The 26,173-nt window shown below is 36.0% G+C and overlaps 1 protein-coding gene across 3 annotated transcripts in view; it reads right to left on the bottom strand.

Moving 5' to 3' along the window:
* Positions 1–26,173, bottom strand: part of LOC104689256 (solute carrier family 12 member 7) — a 69,014-nt gene that overhangs the window by 27,522 nt on the left and 15,319 nt on the right. For all 3 annotated transcript variants that reach the window (XM_039548317.1, XM_039548318.1, XM_039548319.1), the window contains exons 4-14: positions 22,093–22,239; positions 21,307–21,361; positions 18,230–18,360; positions 16,284–16,525; positions 13,424–13,635; positions 9,107–9,274; positions 7,614–7,712; positions 6,900–6,957; positions 3,489–3,663; positions 1,525–1,643; positions 735–833 (exon numbers count right to left, since the gene is read on the bottom strand). In XM_039548317.1, coding sequence (XP_039404251.1) covers positions 735–833; positions 1,525–1,643; positions 3,489–3,663; positions 6,900–6,957; positions 7,614–7,712; positions 9,107–9,274; positions 13,424–13,635; positions 16,284–16,525; positions 18,230–18,360; positions 21,307–21,361; positions 22,093–22,239 — 1,505 coding nt within the window. The remainder of the gene's footprint in view (positions 1–734; positions 834–1,524; positions 1,644–3,488; positions 3,664–6,899; positions 6,958–7,613; positions 7,713–9,106; positions 9,275–13,423; positions 13,636–16,283; positions 16,526–18,229; positions 18,361–21,306; positions 21,362–22,092; positions 22,240–26,173) is intronic.

The raw sequence follows: 26,173 nt of genomic DNA, 5'->3' as shown, positions 1-26,173 counted from the left end.
CTTACATCCTAAAATCACAGCAGCTTATCTACTAAATGCTCTAGTATTTAAGTTTATATTAGCAGTAAAATTTCTCAATAGAATTACTTTAAATTAAATCATGTACTTTTAACATACAGTTAAAAAAAAAATAAAGTCGTTTCCCAATCTTAGTTTGAAATGTTTAAACTCTTAACCTCTTAAAAAAGACTAAACAAAAACCCCACACTTTCACCTTTTGTGTTATTGATCTTTACTCACTTTTTAAAAGGTTGACTTCAGTTACCAAATGCTATGTCCAAAGCATATTTTAAAACCAGTCATCACATCATCAATGAGCCAACTGGTGTATATTGAATGAGTTTTTTTTCTGTAGAAGTTTTGGGTTTGTGTATTTTTTTTGCATAACCAAAATCAAAATTGTCGTAACCTTCCTGAACACTTTTACCAGTTCTCCTTAAGTATATATACAATTCAGATTTTATGGGTTTTCATCCCCATTTTCACTCAGAAGATCTCTTGGCTTATAAGCACAATAAAATGTCATCCTGTAACCCCTTTCCAAACCAACTACACTGATCATGAAAACATGTGGCTAATGTTATTACTATGGTGCTATTCCAAACACATGAAAATAAATTATGCTCTAACTCATTTAGGTCAGAAAGGAGATTTTGTTTTATTATTACAATAAAATCAACAATTTAGGGTGTATAGTTAGTTTTAACCCTTTTGAATGAAGAAATATTCCCTACCAGTGGTAATACTTGAAACGTGGTCTCCAGTTGGGAGTTCGCAAAAGTGTCTGAACTGCACAAGCCAGATTTACAAACATATAGCACATAAGGAAAAACCTGTTAAGAAAGGAAGAGCATTTTCTAATAAGAAATGTACTAGACAAATGTGCTTTAAAATGTAAACAGAATCCAAAAAAGGGAAGAAATGTATCCATTTTCCTGTGCACTGTGTTTACAGTGGCCAAGAGAACACAAGACATACATTAAGATTACTTATAGACTATTAGACCTCAAAATATGGTATCACCATAATATAGAACCTCAAACATGTATTTTGGAAACAAATGCGGCAAATAACTGACAATCATGGTGTATCATTTTTGGCTGCGACAGAGTTGATTTTCTTCTCTTTCTATAGTAGCTCAGATGGTATCATGTTCTGGACATCGTCAATAAAATAAAATTCTATTCATATTCTAAAACGTTGAATTGTTTTTTCTGTCTCTGTTAGATGCACTTTACTTAAATAGCAGAAATTGTTATTTGAAAATCCAAGTTTTTTTAAAAGTGGAACATATTTTTATTAGCATTCAAGACCTCTGTCATGGAAAAAATTTTTTGGGCCTAGAAATCAGTTCAACCAAAACATTTTGTTGTTTTATATTATCTGTAGGATCAAATAGAAATATAATTTGCTAGAAAACAAAGTCTAACATGTATTATTTCAAAAAGAAAAATAATTACCTACTTAATTTAAAAATAAAATACTATTTAACTTAAGAACACAAAACACCACACTCATACTTACATTGAAAGAATTGGTGCTACACTGTCCAATGAGGCTATCAAAATTCCTATTTCACAAATACCAGCAGTGAGGAGCAGAGCCCAAGTTGGTTCTCCATTTGCTTTTCCATGACCAAATATCTATTTCAATTCAAGTTAAAAGTAAGATTAGGGAAAGCTGTTCATTATACAATTATGAACTATGGTACAAATCATGAACTAACTTACTTAGTTCTAACTGGAACTAAAAGTAGACATTGGTTACAAAGGAAAATGATGCTATCTATACTGTGGAAAACCAAAACTAAAATTGCAGAACACATATTTCCAATATAAAATATGCTTACTAATGTAAGCAATGACTACATAACATTAAAGTACTATTGCAGCTGTTGTTGAAATATTCTTAAATAAATTAAAAACCATATGCATAAGAAATTTATGCCCAGTAAAAAGCTAATATAGTTTAGGCCAGTATTTTTTGTAACACAGAAACGAGGTGTCAATTCAGTCCTTATCAACATAATAACATAAGGAGGACTTGGATAAGACTATGATCCTGCACAGAGCCCTACCCAAAACCATTTTGCATGTGGTAATTTCCTTTGTGGAGAATTCTATCCAGCTATACTGGTGACAGATGGCAAAATGCTTTGCCTGAAGTTCCAGTGGTATTTATTCTCCTCTGTATTTCTCCATTCAATTACAGAAATTAAGTCCTTATTCATTCTCCATACTGTCTTCTTTAGCTTCCTGTCCTCCATCAATTTTCCTACCATTATATTAAAATCCCCCTTTTTTCTACTCATGTTTCAAGTATTTTGGGTTTTTTTTCTTAAATATATCATACTCTTGCTTCTATAATAATCTCCTTTCATTTCCTTGATTGTCCATTCAGTAGCCATATCACTCCAAAACTGCAAGTGCATCCTCAAGTATCAAATCCCTCTTTAAATATACTGCTTCTCTTCAATTCCCTTTCTCTCACTTCCCAAACCACAAATCTTTTCCTTTTGATTCTTCACTCCTTTCAAGTCTAACTCTGAAGACACGTAATCATAATGTCACCCTCTCTGTACCAAATTTTTGCTTCAGGCAAAAGTAAATTTTTCTTGTTTCTCTTTCTCTATACTACCCAGCACTCACAACTTATTGCATTATAACCCCTTTCTGTTGACAAGTCGAACTCCACCACTACTCAGTCCCTCCACCCTAGCTTACTTAGTGTATTTACTTCCCGTTACAGATACTGATACTCTTGCAAGTCTTGAGGTAAGCTTTCAAACTCCAAACTTCCCCACAGAGATCACAGCTTTACTCTCCAGACACTATTATCTTTCAGAGTCTTATTTACTAATTTTTAATTCGAGTGTTGTTGTCTGGGTTTTGCAGAAGCAGCCAGCAAGAATTCTCTCATCATCTTCTGTTTGCCAGCTCCCTTACTTTGAGAAAAATCTGATTTATTTCTTCTTAAAACATGCACAGAGGTGTTGGAACAAATCTTCATGTTTGGAGTAATGGGATAGAATTCTACTGTTATAGCTTTGCTGACTTTGTTTACCTTACAAAAATGAATAAAAATTAGGTTTATATCTCCATAATATGAGAAGTATTATGCATTTCCATAGTGAGATTAAGTAACTCTGTTCACAAATACAAGCAGTAAACACAGCCTGGAGTCTAGAATTTCAGTTATTAGTTGCTTCTTAGTTCATTTATTTCCGTTTATAGAATACTATATTCTCAGTTTGGAACCACTAACTTTCATGTGTAAGAACAAACATAATTAAATTGCACTGCACAAAAGTACTGAAGCTCAAACTTTTTCCTACAATAGCCTGATCTATTATTCTACACAAATAGAACTGAGTTCCAAATCTTCTCTTCACATTCTACAGGAACAGCAGAAATAATGCCTCATATTTTTTTGTCAAAACAGAAGTCACATGGGAAGTACTGTAACAACAAGAACAAGAAAAATCTCACTTGGATAAACGGTACAATGCCATCTCTTGCAATGGCCTGCAACAGCCGGGGTGCACCAGTGAGACTCTGGAGACCAGCGCCACATGTTGAAAAGAATGAACCAATCACAATAACCCATGGAGAAGGCCAGGCCAGTGTACCAACCACCAGATTTCCATTAACTGCTTCTCCAAACCTTAGGAAAGAACAGGGGAAACAAAAATAATTAAAACAAAAAAGAATCAGTAAGCGTTAAAATAACTTTTATTATAGTTTCAACACCCACATTTCAATGTTTTTGGACAACAGCACTTTTTAACAATAAACACTATGTTACAGTACGCACTATAGGATTTCCCAACCAAGCACTCTCTCTTTACCGTGCTGTTTTAAAGAAGATAGTAAAATTGCTTCACATTAAGTGCTGCCTCTAAGCAGTTATGCAGCAATTACCAAATATCTTGGCAAACTTTTCAGAATTAACAGCAATAGCAGGAGTATGTACACAAGTATCTTACAGATTCTTGTGACAGTTAGGAACTAGATTGCAGAAATCTGTTCCACTACTAATACAAGTATACTCTGGGGCATAAGCAGGAGATTCACAAAAAGTATTAGCCTTTCCTTTTAAAAGTGTGACACTGACATACAACAAGTAAACAGAGAAATTACTAGACACAATGATTTTGAGTTTTCCACATCTTCTGGCTGTTTCGCTACCTGACGCAGTTTTTAATTTACTACAGCAAACAAGTGGGTAGAAGTCAGGAAGAGGCGCTTTCATCACAGTCCTGAGTGTCCCATCCAATACTACCTCCACTATCTTTTTTAGATACTTAATTTTATGTTAATTTAGGCATGACTTGAATAAACTACAAAAATGTTATTCCTCGCTCACCCCTCCTTCGAATTGACAGTTTTGTTTTAAAAGCAAGTAAGGTTCTTGTAGTTCATCTTACTGCTGTTAGTAAGCAGCCAAAATTTATTTTAAGGCTATCTCTACTGTGATACCACTGTTATTTTTTCCCAATGAGTTCAGGTTTTCCAAAATAAAAGGAAAAGTCTACAGAAATGAAAGAAGATAAAAACTAAGAAAAATTAAGTGCTTTTTATCTTTTCAGACCTGCTATTAAAATAGGGTCAAGAAACACAGCAATAAAGTGAATAAAATAAGTCAGTGTTCAAATTCTTGCTTATGCCCAAGTTTGGATGCATGACTACATATATTTTCAGCAAAGGGGAAAAAAAAAGGTAAATCACACTCCTCAAAATTATAGGACAAAACCCATATTGTGCTTCTATATCAAGATTTATATAACTACATATTTATTCTTTGTTCAAATTCTAATGCCTGTTTTTTAAATTAAACACAGGATAGGAATAACTTGAAGAGATGCAAGAAACAGAAAAATGTACAACCTACTTTTTTCCCATTGCAGATATAACAATCATAATGAAAAAAGCCTCAAACCCCAGTTTTTAAACCAGACTAAAAATCCATACACTTTACTATTCTGCTGGATTTCAGCCACATAAAAACTGGCAGCAATGTAAATGAAAGTTCATGGATTCAAGGCTCTTGCTGCTATGCAACCTGCTCTAATGATAGATAACATCTTGGAAAATTCCCTTCCCCCTGCCCTGCAAATTTAAAAAATGTGAGTTTATAGATACTAGTTCTGCATTAATTTCTTATTTCAGAATTCACTTACTATTTCCTAGGCAGTTTGATTTGACTTTTATATTTACTTTGAAGAAACAATTACCAGGTATTTTCACTGATGCGGCAATATAATTTTAAAGTAAAAATCACAGAATCAAAGAACAAGTAAGGTTGGAAGGGACCACAGTGGGTCACCTGATCCAACCTCTCTGCTCAAGCAGAGTCATGGCAGAGCACATTGCATGGGATTGCATCCAGATAGTTCTGTAATATCTCCAATGAGGGAGACTCCACAACCTCTCTGGACAATCTGTTTCAGTGCTCAGTCACCCACACAGTAAAGAATTTCATCCTCATATTCACGTCGAACTTCCTGTGCATCAGTTTCTGCCCATTGCTTCTTGTCCTGTTGGCTGGCACCACTGACAAGAGCCCAGGTCCACCTTCTTGGCACCCCTCCTTTACTTACTTAAATACATTGATGAGGTCCCCCTCAGTCATGTCTTCATAAGGCTGAACAGGCCCAGTTCCCTCAGCCTTTTCTCGTAAGAGAGATGCTCCAATTCCTTTATTATCTTCATAGCCCTCCACTGGACCTCCAGGGACTCCATGTCTCTCATGTACTGAGGAGCCCAGAAATGGACACAGCAATCCAAATACTGCCTCACCAGGGCTGAGTAGAGGGGCAGGATCACCTCCCTCAACCTGCTGGCAATGCTCTTCCTCCTAGTGCAACCCAGGATTACACTGGTCTTCTTGGCCACAAGGGCATACTACTGGTCCAGTATAGAACCCTGGGGGACACAGGATTCCAACTAGACTCTGCCACTGACCATGACCCTCTGGGATTTGCCAGTCAGCCACTTCTCAATCCACCTTACTCTCCACACTTCTTAAGCTTGCCTATGAGGATGCTGTGAGAGACAATGTCAAAAGCCTTTCATGGAAGAAGCCTGCTGCTTCTTGTATTAGTTTGATTAGAAACCAGCTTTTAACTTCCGGTTTTCCTTCTAGACTAATGAAATAAGTAGTCTCAGCATCAACTTCACCACCTTTTAAACAATACCCCACTGCCACAACCAAAAGCAAACGTGGGCCTCAGTAGAAAAGAGAACCAGACACCAGCAAGAAAACAAATGTGAAACCTGACAAAAATTTCATCTTAACCAACTTCTCCTAACAGAGAAATTGATCAAAATCTGGAGATTTTCTTCATGCTCATATCCATCACATTTATTCCCTTCATCCTTCATATTAGGCCTTAAATTTGTCAGGCAACTACATGCTTGAAAATCGAGATGACTCCTGATGTAAAACTGAGATTTTAAAACAAAAAATAGTCATATGTCTAGAGGAAATCATAATGGTGCACTGCAGTCTTACAAAGTCCCATTGTTACGTAACCCCCAAATTTTTAAATTTGTTCTTCAAAAGCCTATTACTTCTCCCAAAGTAATATCCCCTTATCCCCATGCATCAGTTCTGCAAATACTAATTATGACTTTCTTTGTCAAGAACATTTTATTAGGCTGGTTCAACTTCAAACATTTATCTTAGGTTCTGCTTCTGCTTCTTGAAGGCATAAAGTCTGGTAACCTGACCAGTTTTTGCAGCCATCTCAGTTTAACAGACAAGCTTTCCCTCCAGTTTTAACCTAAGCAAAAGAAATATATACCATATGCATATTTCACAGAAGAGCCATTAATAAGTCCTATTAATATAACTTATGATTATACTCCCTGTAATATTAGAAGTTGAATACGACTTACTTATCTCTTAATATCACACCTTCTATACAGGCACCAAACAACACTATACAGGAGAGATCTGTTACTGAGACTGAAGGAAGATTACTCTCTAAAAAAATCACATAGAAAAAACCCCACCACTTTTCACCTAGGTATGAAATGAAAACATCCACAACAATGAAGTGTATGTGCATTTCCTGGTTGCTTTTTGTTTGTTTGTTTTAGTTCTTCCATGCTACAATTTTTTAGTTTATGTTCTTCATGACTGTATTTGATTCATAGCGATTTGTGAAGTATTGGAAATCGCCAGTTCATATATCATGCAACAGAACAGGTATTTTCTCATACAAATAAGCAAGTACTTGTGTACACTAGGTTTTGAAGGACCGACAACTTCAATTGCTGGTTGTTTGTTTTAAGATCTGATTATACTGAGTATAACAACAACCTGCCAACTGAAACAATGCTAAAAACCTTTGGATCGCTTGACTAAAACCATCAATTATATATTGGAATTTGAAGCACTAGTAGAATATAGTATATAATTGTTAATAAATTTTGACATATTTTAATAATATTTATAAATAATACTGATATTTTAGACAAATATAAAATATTTCTTTTCAGTTTATATTTCATTCATTTTATACTCGGGGAACTCTAATGACTTTCCAGTAAAAATTCTGTTACACCTACAAAATGTAGACTAGAAAAAAGTCATAGTATAAAGGATACAAATAAAAGATGTAGTCGAAATAGCCAAAATCGTTCCAGTAGGAATAGATTTCTGAGCATCCTTTAGATCTCCAGATCTGTTTGAACCTGCCATAATACCTTAAAAAGGGACAAAATTTATGTCATAAAAACAATTAACAATAATTCCATGTTAATAACTAATAGAATATGAACATCTAATTTTAAGCCAAATTTAACAGAGGGATTACCAATGAAGCAGGCTACAAAAGTATAATATAATCCTTCACAAATCGTCAATTTATACCTTCATTTTATTCAGAAATCTGTGTTACTACCCACTTGAATAAGCAAATCCTATAAAGGTCAGTAAAAAGACTGATTAAAAAAAATTATTTTTCAAGCATAACCTCAGAATCATTCTTGAAATGAAGAAATACAAGGAGTAGCAAAATACTGGGGGTGGATGTTATAAATTAATAGGGATTTAGCAATTTTAGCCAGTGTGACCTAAGGCACTAACTTTCTACTAAACAGACCATCATAATAACATATGCAAGCAAATCAAAAAACTAACAAAAAAAGCTTTGAAGCAAAAAAGAAAAGAGCAGGCAAGAAAAAGAATGGTTAGAAAAATCACATGTACACATGTATGTGAATCTAAAAAGAGAACAGAAGTACTTTGTAGAACATACTCTCATAGGAGGGAAAGAAACCCATACAATAACTATTTCTGCCATCTCTCCTAGAACTGACCTGACCACTGGAAGCAAAAACATAGAAGCTAACGTCAAGATGCTCCAGTGCAAAAACATTGTCAAACTCCATGGAATGAAACATTAACCATGGGTTCAGATATGATGAAATGTTGGTAAGCATCTGAAGTAAAGAAATGGGAGCAGTGGGGTTCAAACAGTGAATACAAAGGGACACTTCCACTTGATAATACTAGCAAACAGTGCTGCAGCTTCTTACTGGAGTTCTACTCTGTTACTTGATATTACTTCAGCTGGGACTTGAGAAGAAAAACATGTCTGGTTGTTTCAGTCAAGCATGAGCTGAGGAAAATGAAATACAACTAGTTTAAGCTTGACAAAAAAGTCTACGTAGTTAGTGTGGCAAAAAAATATTGGACATTTAAACAAAGCCCAGGCAGTTAACCGGGCATCTTGAATACCTGCAGAATCATCTGAATATGAAACCGTTCTCATGCCTTTGAAGATTAAAGTATTATAAAGGTATGCATCTTATTTTGAATAAGCATTTAGTAACCCATGAGGATTTTGCCTTCTTTTCAGACATAGATTTGGCCCTTAAACAGATTTCCTGTTTAAGTCCTATAACCTCCAAAAGTCATCAGCCATGACCCATGTCTCCCTAGCACCAGAAGGTTTTAGGTATATAAACTTGGACACAGAAACTAGCAACAGAATGAGTCACCAATAAGATTGGTGAAAATGAAAAATTTTCACATGAAATTTTTTTTTTCCAGGTATAAGTACACATCCTCAGGCAAGAAAAATAATTGTATCTACCTGTCACAGATGGGAAATAAATCCCTACAAGCATTGTGAAGTAGGTCATAATGTCTGTAAAAACATAAGGAAGTCCACCCATTTTTGACTCTTCTGATCCAGCAACTGAGGGCTGATCTTTTTTCTCAACTATTGATCCTTTTTCTGAATAGGCACTCCAGAGATTATCTACAAGGTCAGGGAAAAAACAAAAGTCAGTGTCATCTCTCTGTTTCAGGATATCGACTAGTGAGAATGCAATAATCCTAGAAATCAGATGACTTTTTCTTACACAAAAATAATTACATTTCCCAGTATGATTAATACCAATTGTAACTGGTGGGCATTCCAGTCCATGCCAGTAAAAATGCAGTAGTGTGAGATGCGTCCTGCAAAATTTTCTCCTCTTTTAAAGGAAAATATAGTTATAGAATTAAATTCTAATATATTTGTAGAACATACATTTCCATTGCGCACGCACACAGATGTACTATTGTGAAAAAATAAGGAAACTTACTTCCAGGTTCAAGGAATCTCAGTATATACTAATACTTCTTGTTCTTGTATTTTGAGGAGCAATATGAAAAAGAAATGCTACTTAACAGTAACTTGAGTTCTTTGAGACCTGCTGTACAGAATAATCCTGGATAACAGTTCAGGATTCAGCTGTTCATGGCTAAAGATTTCCACATGTTGACAAAAGCAGGGTAACCAGACTTCAGAAGATCACTTATAAGCAAAAAACCCCCAGCAGAATATGGCTCAAATTCCCCAGCAAATGAAGCATATTTGTTTGAAGACTGATAGGTCAAAAAGCCAGAAACTTTTGAGAGCTTACATTTGTGGAAACACTGGTTCTGTACCTTGGTAAGATTGTGAGAACAGCCCACACTGATTCTTATTTGAAAATGAGACAAGTTGTCCTATCATATGTGAGAAAACAAAGTGGATACTCTCCTGCCCCGTCAAGAAGGCAAAGGATTTTACAAGAAATAAACAATTCCCATGGACTGCCAGCATGATCAAATAGCCGATTTTCAGACATCCTGAATAACCTTAGGGAATTCAAGTACAATATTTTAAGTTTTTATAATAGCAAAAAGTAACCTTGAGTAAAATAGAAGATGGACTTTAAACCATAAGTGGCCAAAGATAGGGTACTCATACCCAGATTTTTAACAAAAATCTTACAATCGGTAAGCATATATGGAAGTGTGCATGAGAAGCAGAAGAGAAAGCAGATCAAAGATTAAAAGTAAGTATTATATGGTAAAGAGTGCTATGTGTATTCAATCAAATGAAGAAGAGTAACAGACTGATCTAGAGATAAAACTGAAGCCTAAGACGAGTTAATGAAACAAGAGAATTTTAAATTTCAGGAATTTGAGAAGTGACGTAAAATAAGACTAGATCTCCAAATTAGCATCTACCTACCCCCTGTGAAACATAAGAAGAAAGTCCAAAATTAGTTCGTAACTGCCAATCAAAAGCACTTAAACTCTTAATGAGCACTCAACAGCTTGTGTCCTTTATTCAGCACGACATACGGAGTGACAATGACTTGAGCACTGCAATGCATACAAACTTAATTGTGGAACTGTGCATGCCAGCACAAGTGGATAAAATTGGCTTAGATATTTTGTTAAATAGAAATCACTTTCCTATTTCACAGCATGTCACACAGAGCTTTCCTATGCTCATTTTCCCAAAAGTGATAATCCAAGTGGACTTGAAAGTTGGGGTGAGAAAAAAGAATAGCTTTCCAGAAAAGTCCAGACATTTGTCCCTTCTAGGACCATTCCTTGATTGCTAAGGCTCCTCTAGCAACATTGAGGATACATACATGAGACCTGGTACAATGTATCAGACCAACATGCTACCATGAAGCAGAACAACGTTGATTAAACCTAGTTGCAGAATTGTATCTTTTTTGTTAGAGTTACAGGCGTATTTAGTCAGTCACTTGCAGAATGATTTGTTATTGTTAGGACAACATTCACAGAAGGTATATAAGAGATGAATACTTACTGTATATGAGTGCCCAATAAGTGGTGTGGACTTATCACACTTCCTAAGACATGCAGTCATGGCATCTGAATACTCCCAGTCACAGCTCAAGAAACTTTAATTTGCAGAGCCTGCAGCTCCAAAGTCTTCACACAATGTAGAACATATATCAAGTGGAAGAAAACTCTCCTTGAGAAATCTGTGCCACTTGAGCTCAAGCGAACACTAGGTATTAGAACGTGTGCTCACACTCAGCGAGTAGAACGCCTAGTTTTAGCATTTGGTGTAATTAGGATAGTGAAATGCATTGTTACAAAGTAGTTCTTGTTCAGAGAAATGTTAATCAGTGAACAGGAGCAGAGCACGCACTTCCAAAAGTAGGGAAAGCAGTACTCAGCCCAAAATCTCCAAGATCACTGAAAGACCTGAGGCTGAGGTGAAATAATATTGACACCCAAGGACAAACAGAAGGCCATTTCTTTCATTTAAAAGTGTTTCAGGGAGACATAGAAATTAAAGACTCATGAGTAGCATCTGCACAGGAACAGTCAACAGCAACAATAGCAGTTGATAGAGGCAATAAAGATAGGAATTATCTTTGGGTTCTGACAAAACTTAGTAGTTATTCACAGTTTTTCTTGAGTTTTGAAAAACTGGGGAAGCCTCAACTCAGCTTTTGTAAAAGAAAATTGTCAGAACTATTCAAATTCCTTGAGGGAAACATAAATTAAGGCAATCCACTTAGATCAGTCCATCCGTATTTCCCGTGTTTTTAAAATATTGCTCACCCAAGGAATCTATAGCAGACATTGGATAAGAGGGAATGTCCTCACATGGATAAAAAAAAAAACAGTTCAAAGACAGAAAGTAACAGGTAAAAGTAAATGGAAATACAGCTTTGTAATGCAGAGGAGTCACCAGTAAGCTTTTACAAGAACACCATCAGGATGTAACCAGTGCTATCCAGTACACTCAAACAGCCCGAAAAAAGGAGCTAGGACCAAGATGAGAGCCTGCTGGCAATACTCAGTTAATTGAAATTTGTAGAAGGAAACCCAACTGCAAAGAACTTAAAAAAAAAAACAAAGCCAAAACAAAAAAACAGGTTCAGTGGGTAAACATAATGGAATTGATGAAATTCACTATAGGTAAGCAAAAAGCAATGAATACTGGAAAGTGTGTTGCTCACACTGAACTTTCAGCAGATTCCTGGTCTTTAGCGATCTTAGCATTATGTGAGAATAAATTAGCAAAATATACTTTTATACAGGATTGCTAGTTCAAAAAACAGCGAATGGAACAAAAGCACATCTTTCCAAAAGGAGAAAAAATTAGTAGTCAGCCTGAAACCTCCAAAAAGTAAAAGCACAATTTAAATCTCACAGGGTAGCAAAAAATTAGAACATACAGCTGACTTGTGATCTGGCGCAGGAAATGCAAAATAATTAATGAAAAATTGTAGCTATGCATATGGTAGATTATAAAATTCAGAGAACAAACCCTAAGTTACATTTCTTGTAACAAGCAAATAATTCCATTTTTCATTGAGAAAACTATTTTTTTTTAAAACAGAAATTTAGATTCAGAGAAGCCTATGTTTCATTTAGTAGCTGTTAATGTACACTTTATATTTGATATATATAACTGGGGTACTATGGCAGCAGTGATTGTCTAGCGTCCCTATGTAGCATATTTATATAAATCAAACTTTAAGTGAAAGCAAGGGAGAGATATCAGAGCATCCATTTCATTCCCAGAAACATTATTTGTGTGTGTACAATGCAAATTATTACACATTTAAGATGAATCCTATGACTCGATGCAATTGGAATTCCAAGCTGACACAACTGTACAGATCCGTAAAGAGAAAAAAATCTATACATTTAGTAGACTGCTTTTCTTGAATTCAATCACTAACTTGTTGTACACATTGAATAAGCCACAGAACTTCATTCTCATTGCACCACCTATAAACTGGTAACAAGTTCTCCCCCAGAAGAGTTTGAAAACATATTAATGAATAGCATATTGAAATATGTGCTTGGCATACACATGTAAAAAAATAGCTGTGATAAACACTTTATTACCTTTTTCATTGAAAGAGAACTTATAAAACTCCAATTACCCCCAAATTAAAGCATTTGATACTAAGATTCTTGATTCTAAAACCAGATGAAAATTTTATAGGAAGAAGCATGCTCAAGATAGCAATCTTTCACACAGATTAGAGGTAAAGAAATAGTGACAGACTAGACCACTATGTTACTGACCAGCTATTGGCCAAATTAATAATTTCCAAAAGCTTTTAAATCACTGTGCTTTCCAACTTACCTGTTAGAACTCCACTCATTATTCCTGGAATCCCTTGAATTTCTGTTACATTATTGAGACTGAAGTAGTCATCACATGTAGCATTAAGCAAAGAGCTATCACAGAACAGGCGCCACAAAGGTGTAGTCTTTGTTTTATTATTGCTTTCAGTAAATTTGGCACAGACATCAAAGCTGCGTTTTGACAACGTACGGTTTCCAAGGAGACAGATACTATAAACAAGAAAAACAAAAATCAGCGTTCCTTCAATACAGGGATGTGAATTAAGCCATTTTTTGTCCATTAGACTTCTTCAGAAACCTATTATTTACACTTCCTACTTTAAGGCCTATACTACATCTACTAAAATAGTATATAGCTTCTACATCTAAAACTATTATCAACAGTCATTAGAACTTGGATCAAATATTTCTACTTTATGGTATTAGCAGCTATTTTGCCTTCTGATTTATTCTTTAGAAAGTACAATCAATTTAAGCAGCTTGACTACGAAATAACAGCAATCATGACGCATTCAGTCCTACAAGAAAGAAGTAAAATTAAGCAATACTTTATAAACTTAATTAAAAGATGAGTCTGCTGAAGAAAATATAAAAGTAAGATTAAGCAAGTAAAGCATGCCCTTTCTTTTGTAGCAAATAAAAACTTTAGATCATCCTCAAAAATATTACAATCTAAAAGGTAGGAAATAAGCCAGGAAGGTTAAACAACAAAATTTAACAACAGTGATGGGAGTACACATTAAAGAATCATGTATTGGGAAGCAAATTATTTTTTTCAGGAATGAAAGAAAATCAGAAAAGTCAGAACAGTTGTCAAAAGCAAATTCCTACCAGCACAGAATATTAAGGATCTAGGTTTATCTCTTTGCTAAACTACACAAAAGATGTTTAGGATTCCAGGCTTGTTTAATAATGGAATGATAGCTATCTATGAAAACAAAAGAAGGTACATAAAATAAAACGTGGATTAGGCAGATACACCAGTGCGACTTCAAGGTATAGCATCACATGGAAGTTGAGCAAATTTAACAGAAAATTGTTGCTAAAGAGATCATCTTGCCACTTGCCTTGCTTATTTTTCTTTTCAATTGCTACTGATTTGATGACTCAATAGCAGCAGGGTCAAATGATACAAACAATGGAAACTTCCTTCAGTTTGATTCAACTGGGAGATCCTGAGGTAAACTATTTTACCACCTATACAATGGACAAACTTAGTGGAGGCCAGTGATATTAACCTAACCAACCAGCTAAGTGGAAGCTGTTTTTTTGGGTTTTTTTTTAACAACCACTATCAGATCAGTCTTACCATTGCATAGAACCCCACTTGAGTTTCTCATTTTGAGGCAGACTCTAAACCATTATATTTCCTGGAAAATAAACTCTTTTTATATTTTTTCCCCCAGTACAATAATATTACAGTAGCAGCTCATGTAAGGTTTCCAGGAACTTGAATAAGTTGGTAATAAGTTTTATATGCTACATATCCACATAAACTCTCTTTTACCTATACAGGTGACAGAAAGATATTTCCTTTGATTTGATGTGTTTTGTTCCACTGGAATAAAATATCTTTGATATTAGTTTTGACATAAATTCTACTAATCTTTGCGGCACCTTCTCATTAACATACTTCTAAATATTTAAATTACTAAAACTTTCTCTTTAGATAGATATATATATATATATATATATAATTTCTTTTGCTAGCTTTCACATAACTAATCTATGAGAACTGGCTTAGACTGTATGCTCTCTGTAGAGAACTTCTGTATGCTCCTCATACAGAAACAAATAAGAGTTTGAAATATTTAGCCATATGTTACGATGATTTTTTTTTTAAAGGCTTTGGTGTTGCTTCTATTTCTCTTCCAGTCAGCTACAGGATAATAGCAACTGAAAGTTGCTGTAAGAAACAAAAGTTTTATTCAGGAATATGTCAACATTTTTGATCATGCTTATCTTCTCAACAGAAGACTTGGCATTATGTTACAAACCGTCCACAAGTACTGGTCTAATGCTAATTTGTAATGCAATTACCAACACCTCAAAGTAATATCGAATGTGTAACAATCATACAGCAAAGGATAACTCTTATTATGAAGTACCATGCAAGACTGAAGTTATCAGCCTGTTCTGATAATGTCTTAAGCAATATAATTTGGTTTTCTCTTTCAACATAAAAAGATGCACAAAAATGCAACTCACACAACTGGGTAAAGTGGAATGCACCTAATAACTGGAGTAAAGAAATAACTCTTATTGAGCTAGGAATTATGCACATTGAGGATGTTGAGAAGCAATGTGTAATGCATAACAACAATACAATTTTATTTTATTAACGGGAAAGGCTTCACAAACACAAGTGAATGTAAACACCTCAATGTTTCAATTTTAAGTAGGGAGAAATGGAAGTTTCAAAAATTTCCTCGCAACACAGAAGTTTAAAAGTTTCTTTCGAACTATGGTTCATAGCTACAATGCTTTTTTTGACCTTTTTATTTTATTCTATAGGTTTTTAGTTTAAATCTTTAGATAAAGCAGTTATATTTACTGTCAGCAAAACCCACCTTCTTGTTCCTTAGGTGTGGATGGAATAAAAGCCAGTAATTTTAAGCACCAAAGAACATTTTCTAGAGTTATCATATCTTACAAAAAATGAGAGAAAGATTCGGATATGTAACTCAGAATAATAAATGAGCACATCAATATTTAAACTACATAAACCTACTACTGAAGCCAATGTGGTTGTATTTTGAAGCTTAGCTTAAAACATGAAATGGTTGCAGTACCTATTCCCTCCCCACGCTTCTTTTTTTTTTTTTAAATAACCCACACAATTTGGATATTGCACTTACGGAAAGTCAGGTGGGTCAAAAGCAGTCTTAATAGCTCCAGCATATATGGCAATGATGGAAAGAATCACACAGGCAAGGAAGACCAGTGCAAGTTTGTTGACATATTTCACTCCCACAAAAACTACTACAGCCATCAGAATGATAATACATGTTCCATAGACTCTCATGTTGTTGAGCATAGCCTCTGTTTCTTCACCAACATCTTCCACTTTAAATATAGCGGCACTTGGAGAAATATAGGTCTGCAAGTGATATGGCAAATTATCATACATGTAATAATGAACATTTTATTAAAAAATCATTTACTTGAACTACAATATCTAACCTTCTACACCAGTTTTGCTTTCACAAATGATTTTAGCCAGAAAATTTGGGCATTTAGAAAGTGTAGAGATAAAAGGAAGGGAAAGGCAAGGGTGAAGAAAAACAAATTTTGAGAATAGGATACAGCTTTTGCTCCAGCTTCTTCTCTCCCATTAAAGAGTTTCCACTCCTTAAATTCATGTGTCTGCCAAATGGGAAAAACCACTAAGGAATTTGGGTGGAAAAGGAAGTAGCACACTACACTACATAACAATATCTATATTCCTTCTTCTAGCACCCCTGAAAAAAACCCTCTCTGCTCAGCTAGGGCTTGAACATTAGGGCTTGAGGCAACTCCACTCCTTCCAAAAAACTGCTAAAATAACTATTTTTCAATAATATAATTCCTAAAGGCAGGAAGAAACTTTGAACAGGAGGCTACCATGATACATTTATAAGCAAAAACCAAAAATAGACAATTATTTACCAGAATTTTTTTAGATTAAACTTAAGTTTAGCAAATTAATATTTACTAGAATGCTGAAAAAGATGAGAATTGTCACATCATCATGGAAGAAAAAGAAAGCAAATTGAAAAAAATATTACTGATAGAATATATATTGTTAGAAAACCATAGATTGTGATGTTGCAGAAGTTTCAGGCTCTATATGGAGGTACTCCTGAAGATGTTCTTGTGAATTTTGTTGACCTGCTGTTCACAGCCTTTGCCAGGGAAAAACACAGGCAGACAACTGATTTCTGTTTCTCAAAATAATCCATGCCCCAGTGGAGAAAAAAAAAAAAGCAATACTCATGCCTTGTGGTTATGACAGGGGTCTATTCTGAGGTCTTTGTCAGATATCCTGGGTGGCATTTTACTTCAAATTCTGTAGCTGAAACCTGTACATTTTTATTAACAACACAAACCCAGCATGACTATCTAATAGGGAGAACACTGCACCAAATTCAATCCACAATTTAACATGTGCTCATGTTGCTACTATAGATCAGATCACACGAGCAAGCATTAGTGAAGACTATCTCTAATTCAAATTTTAAAAAGCCTGGATTTGATGACATGGATCATTGTAAGTAACAAGAAAGAATTCTGAAGTATCTCCTGTACATATCTTAAGTTTCTGATATGATGACCAATTATTGCCCCCCCCGGATGAAGCAAAGCCATAGTAGCTGAGCCACAGCATCTTTGCAAATAGATGAAAACTCAAAGCCAGTAGTTTGAAATGAGGAAGTGGGATAGATTATTATTGCCTCACTGTAGATATGACCTTCATGTTCTTCAGAACTTTTCATTGGGCAGCAGTGAGTTACCCCAGTAATGCTTGCCTGATCTAGGCTTGCAGACTCTCATTTGGAAAAAGAAGATTTATGCTTGGTTCCTAAATTAAGTAGAATAAATATACATCAAATAGCCTTTAATTTATTTTTGTATTACTGATAAGAATTTAACTTTCTCAAATAGTCACAAGTAGAGTAAGAATAAATATCAACATCCTGAAAATGTACTATCAAAACATTAACAATCACCAGACTAGAATGCATTTTAGACCATTTAGAACATTCATCAGCAATATTCCAAAACAGCTCAAATACATTTAGTCTTAAGAGAAACTAGTACTTACCAATAAAATTTCAATGGTACCAAGAATGTACATTGCTCCTGCAAAGGTTGTGCCCAAGTAGAAACAAAGTCCCACTGCACCACCAAACTCTGGCCCTAAAGATCTTGAAATCATGTAGTAAGAGCCTCCAGCTGTGAATTTAACAAAAAAAAAAAACAACAACACACAAAACACTTCCAGGCCTTCAGATTAAGGATGGCAATAAAGAACAAAAATCTGAATAATTCAATCAACATAATCACGATAACCACTGCATGTGCCTCCATTGACATGCTCATGCCAAGACTGTAGTCAATGTCTATACTAACTAGGCAGTTAGAATGTATGTTTCAAAATTAATATCCCCACGTGTGTTTTCTATGGAACAGAAAATGAAGACCAAAGAAAGAAAAAGAAAAATTCCACAAGCTAAACAAAAACAAATTAGAAAAGGATATACAGGTATAAATAGATGTGAATGAATTTTTAGCTTCTAACCTCAAGCTATTCCCCATCAAACACTAAATTTCCAAAATAATTGCTTTATGAGACAAGGACAAAATAGAATATTTTCTACTGATATACACTCTTTATTTCATCTGTATATGAAACCATTGCCACTTTCACTACAGATCACATTTTTTTAGTACTATTTAAAAGTGTTAGGTAGGGATTGCTTTTTCTTGTCCACTTATATGCTATTTACTTTGACCCTGAGTTTTTCAATTCTTCTCACTCTTACTTCCCATACATATGCATCATCTTTCTTTAAGCCATAAACTACATCACCACCAATACCCTACTTCCATTGCTCTATTTGCCTTTTAATAAGGCTCTAAGCGTCAAGAACTTCATCTCTTTTTTTAGAATGCCACCCAACTCCCTCGAGGCAAACTCTTCTCTCTGGTTCCCTCTCCATCTACTCTTAAATTCATATTTGTCCCACTTGTGACAACTGAGAAAGAAGGAGACAGAGAAAGGAAGGGTTTGATTTTAAATAAACATACATCAATGTGCAGTGTCTGAAGCTGTTTTTCATAGAATCATTAAGGTTGGAAAAGACCTCCAAGATCATTAAGTACTATCATTAACCTAACACTACCAGGTCCATCACTATACCCTGTCCCTAAGCACCACATCTACTTGTTTTTTGAACACTTCCAAGGATGGCAATTCCACTATTCGCCTGGGCAGCCTGTTCCACAGGCTTCAATGTTTTCAATATGAATGAATGAGAAATTAACAAAGATATTATGATGCATCACCAATTCTTTTGCTGAATATAATGCTGTTGCATATAAAGGCAAAAGAAAGGATCCTGCTGCTCAGGTCTCCTTTGCATCCTAGGTTCTTATCTGTGCTTTCAGCCTTCTCCATATATGCCAGCACAAGCATCATTTCTCTAAGAAACTGGCACCACCAACAAAACAATGAAAATTAAGACCTCTCTCGTGTAAGAACTGCAGGCTTCAAAGTCTGTGACAGATGTTAAACAAAACCTTTACAATGAACTTTAAAAATATGAGGGCGAAAAAGAGCAGAACATTTTAGTTATCTGCACACTGATTTGAATAAAATCAATAATTGATTGAATAACTCAACTTTATAATAAACTAGAAGTATTTAAAACAAAATTATCTATTGTATTTTTATTTAATATATGGTACTGTATCCATGAAATACAATTATAATACAATTATTCTATATCCTACACAAATTGTATCTTTTACTTTTGCCCAACAACTTCAGTAACAGCTCTGAAAACCCTTGTTAGAGTGAAAGCTCCTCTGGACTCAGGCCCAGAGGGAAGCCAAAGCACAGGGGTTGAATTAAAACCTTTGAATAAGCTGAGATACATGAAGTCACACTAAAGTGAAATAGAAATACAGATTTTTAACTTTTAGTAGAAATATATGCTAAGTGCCTTAAACATTAAAAAGCTGTAGCGGAGACCTTAAACATAGTTCTTGCTGCAGCAGTGTTACCTTTTCACAGAATTCTTTAGACAAAATATAGATAGAATTATACTGTTCACATTTTTTAGAATGTTCACATAAACAATAAGAACTGATAGAAACTGTATATGTAAATCTGTGTAATACCTATGTAACACTTGTGTAAGACTTACGGTTGTTAGAATTAGACCAGGATAGGTTAAGAAAAGAAAAACTAGAATCGTGTGTTAATCTTACTGGTCAATTAAAAAATATAATCCACACTTCTGTAACAAAAAAATATATGGAGCATATAGAGCATATAGAAGAAGAAGAAGCTGGTTTTACCTGCTGTTGCTGCTTGGCCTTATCATATAACCCCCTTCGAACTCTGCCTTCAAGAAAGCTATGAGACTATGAAATAAAGAACTTACCAGAACAGCAGCCTCCTCTGCTCTCTTACCCTGGTCCGAGAAGGAAGGGTACCCTGTCAAAAGCTCAACAACCCTTACTAAGCTGCAGAAGCTCTGCAAGTGAGGAACTATTTTAAGTTCATTAGGTAAACTGTTCAGAGTTCATACCCATGCCTGAACACGAGAACTATCATGTAAAGTGTTGAGAAACTGAAAAGGGTAAGAGCTTCAAGAGCTAACTGATTTTGCATCTAAAAATAAAATCCTCTTAATTTATGAAGCCGAATCAATTTATCGATCTATCCTGAAAATTTAAGGAGATGGGCAGAACCTAGAATGCTTATATAGAAAAATATTTCTACCATCAGACCAGTTACTACTCTTGCAGAAAACAAGATAACTAACTCCAGTGTTTAGATAGAATGTAGGCAAATTCAGGAGAGAAAAAAGTACTAGCCGTATTTGTAAAGAAATTTTGTGTGAAGACCAGTCTCCACTAATTCAAATTATAACATCTTATCTTTCATTAAAACAGGATCAAATGATTGATGACAAAGATGTGCTGCAGAATATAACCCCCAGAAGCACAGATAGAAGATTGCATCTCACATTAAAAAGTTATTTATAAAATCAATTAAAAGAAAATATGCATTTGACGCAAAATCATTACTTCTGATATTTGAGAATCTTGTCCCAGATTTAAACTTCCATCATTTGACAATTTGCCATTTAAGATAAAATTCTTCATTACCTGGAACTACACCATTTGTTGCTATAGCACTCATTGAAATTGCAGTTAGCATAGTCTGTGGAAAGATGAAATAGAGGAAATTTAAAATACAGAGTTCTGGAAGTTTTTTTTTAAAGACTGGGCAAAACAGTAATCAAATGAAACTAGATTTTTTTTTTTTTTAAACTAAGATGTTTAATTTGGGATATCCATGCAACTCAAGTACTCAACTTTTCAGCGGAAGATTTCGTTTACTTAGATATTTGACACAGTCTTTAAAAAGAACTGGAAGAGTACAAACCATTGAATACACTTAAAACAGTATTTTCATTATTCCAATTAAAAAGTAGCGAAAACTGATTGTAACATTGTTATGATGACATCTAGTAGTGGTCTCACATTCTAAAATATTACTTTATGGACCTAATGCTCTGGTTTGATTTGTAGTTTATTATTCAGTTTGTTCTGAAGTAGTAAAATGGAGAACGGTTCAGATCTCAAAGTAAATAATGAAACATTTGCTAAAGGCCAACTTAATAAAACTCATATAATACTTCAAACAAAAGCTTACTTTGATCAACTCAAAAGAATCTCCATACAGGTTAGACTGATATGTAACAGTCACTGCTTAAATATACAACCCATCTCTCTCAATTTAACCATATTGGTTAAATATCAGTACAATTTAACCAATATGATTAAATATGGTTACTTTACCCTGATACTGATATAGTAGAAGGTATCAGTACTCTTGCAACAGAGGATTTGGCCAAGAGTTTAAAAAAAAGTAAAATATGGTTAACTTACACAAGCACAACAGATGAACACAATGATGAAAGACTGAAGAACTCCAGCTGTTCCCACAATCCATGTTAAACGCAGGAAAAGGATGACTCCCAAGATGTTTTGCAAACAGGGAAGATACACACCAATAAAAGTGCCCATTTGTGGACCCTGGAAACAAAGTGAGAACATCAATTCCTTTGTACTAAAAAATTTAAACCCATAAGAACTTTATGGCACAAACCCTTATCACAAATGCTCCATGAACAAATGCCAAGTGAAACTGAATGGTAGCTTCAGAGTGTCCAGCTTCACAAATATTCACATGCTATTTATGCAGAAAAATTCCTGAAAAGAGAGAAAACTATTTGTGATAGTGAACTCTCTTGTTCCACAGGAATTAGGATGAAAACTTGATAGGGATAGGGCAGTCCTTTATCTGTTGATTATAACACTTTACAAACTTTCTTCTGAAATACCAGTTACAGGGTAAAGTTACATGTTGAAGATAAGCTACTGCCATAATCAAAATATCATCTATAGTCTGCAAAATTGCCACACAGCTGGCACAAGAAGTTATATTCAAAAGTATTTTCAATTTTTAAAAACGACAGACAAGGTATTAAGACAGAGCAAGAAGTAATGCAGTGTAGAAACAAAAATGCTGCTAGCAAGGATTTTCTTGCTATTTTCTAAGTCCATGAGAGATTTCTCTCTCTCACAGGAGAGGTAGCAGGGTATGTAAACAACCAAGCCACCTGCAACCTTGAAAAGTCTTGTTTATGGTATAGTAGGAAAATATTTTGACAATGGATGTTTTAGGATTTTAGCCAGTCACCCCAAGGGGTGGCTGATCCTTTGTCCAATTAGACAGACTATGAAGAAAAAAGTCTATAAAAGAGTTTGTAAAATAAATAAATAAATCAATCTTGCTGCACAATTCCTGCCTGCTGGATCTTCTCTCCTCCTCCTCCCTATGGCTGCGGGACACAGTGATATACCCTAGGGCCCAGGCCTGCGGTAATAATGCAGAGCTGACTACAATTTCTTTTTTCAAAAGTTGTAAAACCTGCCACAACATAGTATATGTGTACCTTTTATTTGCTAGTGATCATCATAGGTGAAGACACACACAAAAGAATTCAGGCTTCATCACTAAAGTTTTGGTCTTCAGCATTTATGAAGAGAAATCAGGCTTTGAAATACTCTAGTTAGAATCAACAGTTATACACAGTAGCTTTCCAGATACACAAGGTGGTCTTAAATCACAGCTAGGGCTGTGAAAAATGGCAATCAATTTAAATAAATAAGCAAGCATTGATGCTTTAGAAGTTATCAAAATTATTAAGAAAATACTAAGTTTCCAAGTACTTATAAGGAATCATAGAATGTCATTTGGACTATGTTTTTTTATTTTTAGCATCTTGGGCAATACCCATGTGCAACATCAACACTACTGTCTCAATCACACCATTAAAAATGCTGCTCTGACAGGCTGCTACTTAACTACCACAATTTCAGAAAAGAAATTAAGACACTATCTTGGTTTTGAAAGACAGGTGTCTGCTAAGGAAGGCAGAAGCCTCCCTTGAAGCGGCAGATGTAACCCCTTTCCCTCCGAGTTATTAGAATTTTGAAATCAAGGGCCTTTAGGCAAAGATGTGGGAAAATAGGAATAACAGTTCTTTACTATTATATATATAACCAGTCAAACAAAACAACAATAATTATGGCAGTAACAGCAAACAATCACAAACCCAGTCCCAGCCTTCTCGGCTGTCAGGCCCTTTCCCCTCGGGTGCAGTTCCGCTCGCAGCCGGCAGGGGCGCTGGCGGCTCCCGGTGAGCAGGGCAGGTGCGATGGTTCCCCCGCGGCTGCAGGGGGCGCTCCGGAGCGAGCTCGGGGAGCACGCGGCACCGGTGGTCTGGGATCCCGGGAAAGGATGGAACAAGGGCTTCACAAACCGCTGGACAGCTGGCCCCGGTGTCCGGCTGGACTCTCAGTAACAGCAGGCTGGAGCGGCAGGGACGAGCACAAATCCCAGAGGCCAGACGAGATGTATCCAAATGGGGAACCCCCCGGAGGTCAGTCAGGCAGGTCGACGGCTACAGCGTAGCGAAAGCTCAAAGCAGCCGCGGGGCAGGGCGGCCACAGCCCGGCCTCCAGCAGGGCAGGGAAAGCGGCTTTGGGATCCCGGCGTTGTTTCCAGCAGAAAAGAAAAACGGGCGAAGAAAAAGAACCAGCAGCTCCTTTCTCTGCAGCTTCTCTCTCCGAACGCCAAGAGCGAACTGACCCCACACCCAGGTGAAACAAAGGAGTACCCAGGCCCACCCCACCCCCAATGGGCAGCTCTTTTGTCTTTCTTAAGTACAGCCTGTTACAGCGGGGATTACTGCAACACGCATATATCAAACCAGGAGTCTCATGGAAAGCGAAGTATATATGGACAGATTCGTGGTAGATGTTTCAGAGATGTTTATTTCTCCAGCCGCATGGCTGGGGCTCAGCTCAGGAACTCCCCAGTCACAGGACCCGAGGGTCCTTGGCCACACCGGGGAACACAAACCAACCAATGGGAAATGAGGCTGACCAGGGGCAGGGAAACCCCATGTCTCCCCCCCAGGGCCCCTCTCCCAGGGCTCCATGGCAGGGGGAGGGACCCCAACAACAGCCATTTGTCCCCTAGCAACATGCATATGGGAAAAAATTCCTTTAACAGGAAAAAAACTAGGACTAAACTAAAACCCCAACAGACACGTACATAAAAATCGTGTTATCAAGCCACCACATGGCGCACAAACAAGATTAAGTGCAAGTGAGGACACAGTGTTTATTTGGATAGTCAGCTCCAGAGGGAGTAATATGGTGCTGCATTGAAAAAAACCTCTACACAGCAGCTGAATGGACAACAGGGATCACACTAAGGAAAGTGTGAGTAGATCAGTGTTAGTTTTCCCATGTCTGAAGTTTACCTTCAGATGAGATGAAACAAATATAGATCAAGCACAACTAGACAAACAGAAAGAAAGCACACTCATGAACAAATGCAGGATAAGCAAAAAGTTAAACAAACAGCTGGACTTTATTCCTGACTCTTGCCCACTGTCCTGGTACCAACTTCCACTCAAAATCTCCCTTCCAGTCAAATGAGTCGCCCTTCTTAGCTTATTTTCATCTCTGTCTCTTCTGCTCTGTGCTCATTTTCCTTTCACTCCTTCTCATGTGCTTCTCCTCTTTTCTTCATAGCTCAGCATATAAATTCAGTAGCAGCACCCCTTCTCCTACAAAAAGAGAGATGACTCCCAGCACTGTCCCTTTCCCAACCTCTACCTTAATTATCTTAGTTTCAGTCACCATGCAGCTCATCATCCCTCCTTGCCTACAAGTTCTTATACTCTATCAGGTCACATGTTTTGATCCAAGCTTTCTCCTTCCAAAACAGTCCTTGCTCTCAGAGGGATCAATCTAACATGCCACATACAGATTCCAACTGTTGCATACATTCCATTTCTACAGAGGCAGAGACACACACTTTGGGTATCCAGCAGACAGACAACCCTTGATGAATTCAGTTCACTTCTAGCAAGTGTGTTTAGCAATGTGTCAAACAGAATATATGCCTTCCCCTCCCCCAAGTATAGTATTTTTGATGTTTGCAACAAAATGTTTTCTTGGAACGCATCCACTAAGTTTTAAAAATACTTACTCTGACACACAAAACCAAGACAGTTACTCAAAAAAACTACTACCATGTTAAGAGATACAAATATGCTTATAGATTTAAGAGTGACCTGCTTCATCTCAAATTTGCCTTAACATAACTACCTAAAAACCTAGGCAGTTAAAATATATTAATAAACCTGCAAAAAGTCCTATTGTATGCTCACTAGAGGTAGGTAACAGGTACTGATGCTCAAACAAGTTCACAAGGAAGAAGAAACTGGGTATAATCCATATTTCAGATCCTAGATTAGCACATGTTTTTCCTAGGGGTTCTACAGCAAAGTCTTGCTAAAATATGCTAACAAGAACATCAAGTTAACACAAGTCCTTCTGCAAATGCTTCAGTTCTAAACATGGTATTACAAATCTTACTCCTGTTTTT

The sequence above is a fragment of the Corvus cornix genome, chromosome 2 (assembly GCF_000738735.6).
Source record: "Corvus cornix cornix isolate S_Up_H32 chromosome 2, ASM73873v5, whole genome shotgun sequence".
Lineage (NCBI taxonomy): Eukaryota > Metazoa > Chordata > Aves > Passeriformes > Corvidae > Corvus > Corvus cornix.
Note: the sequence above shows the minus strand (reverse complement) of the source record. Positions and strands in the feature narration are given on the sequence as shown.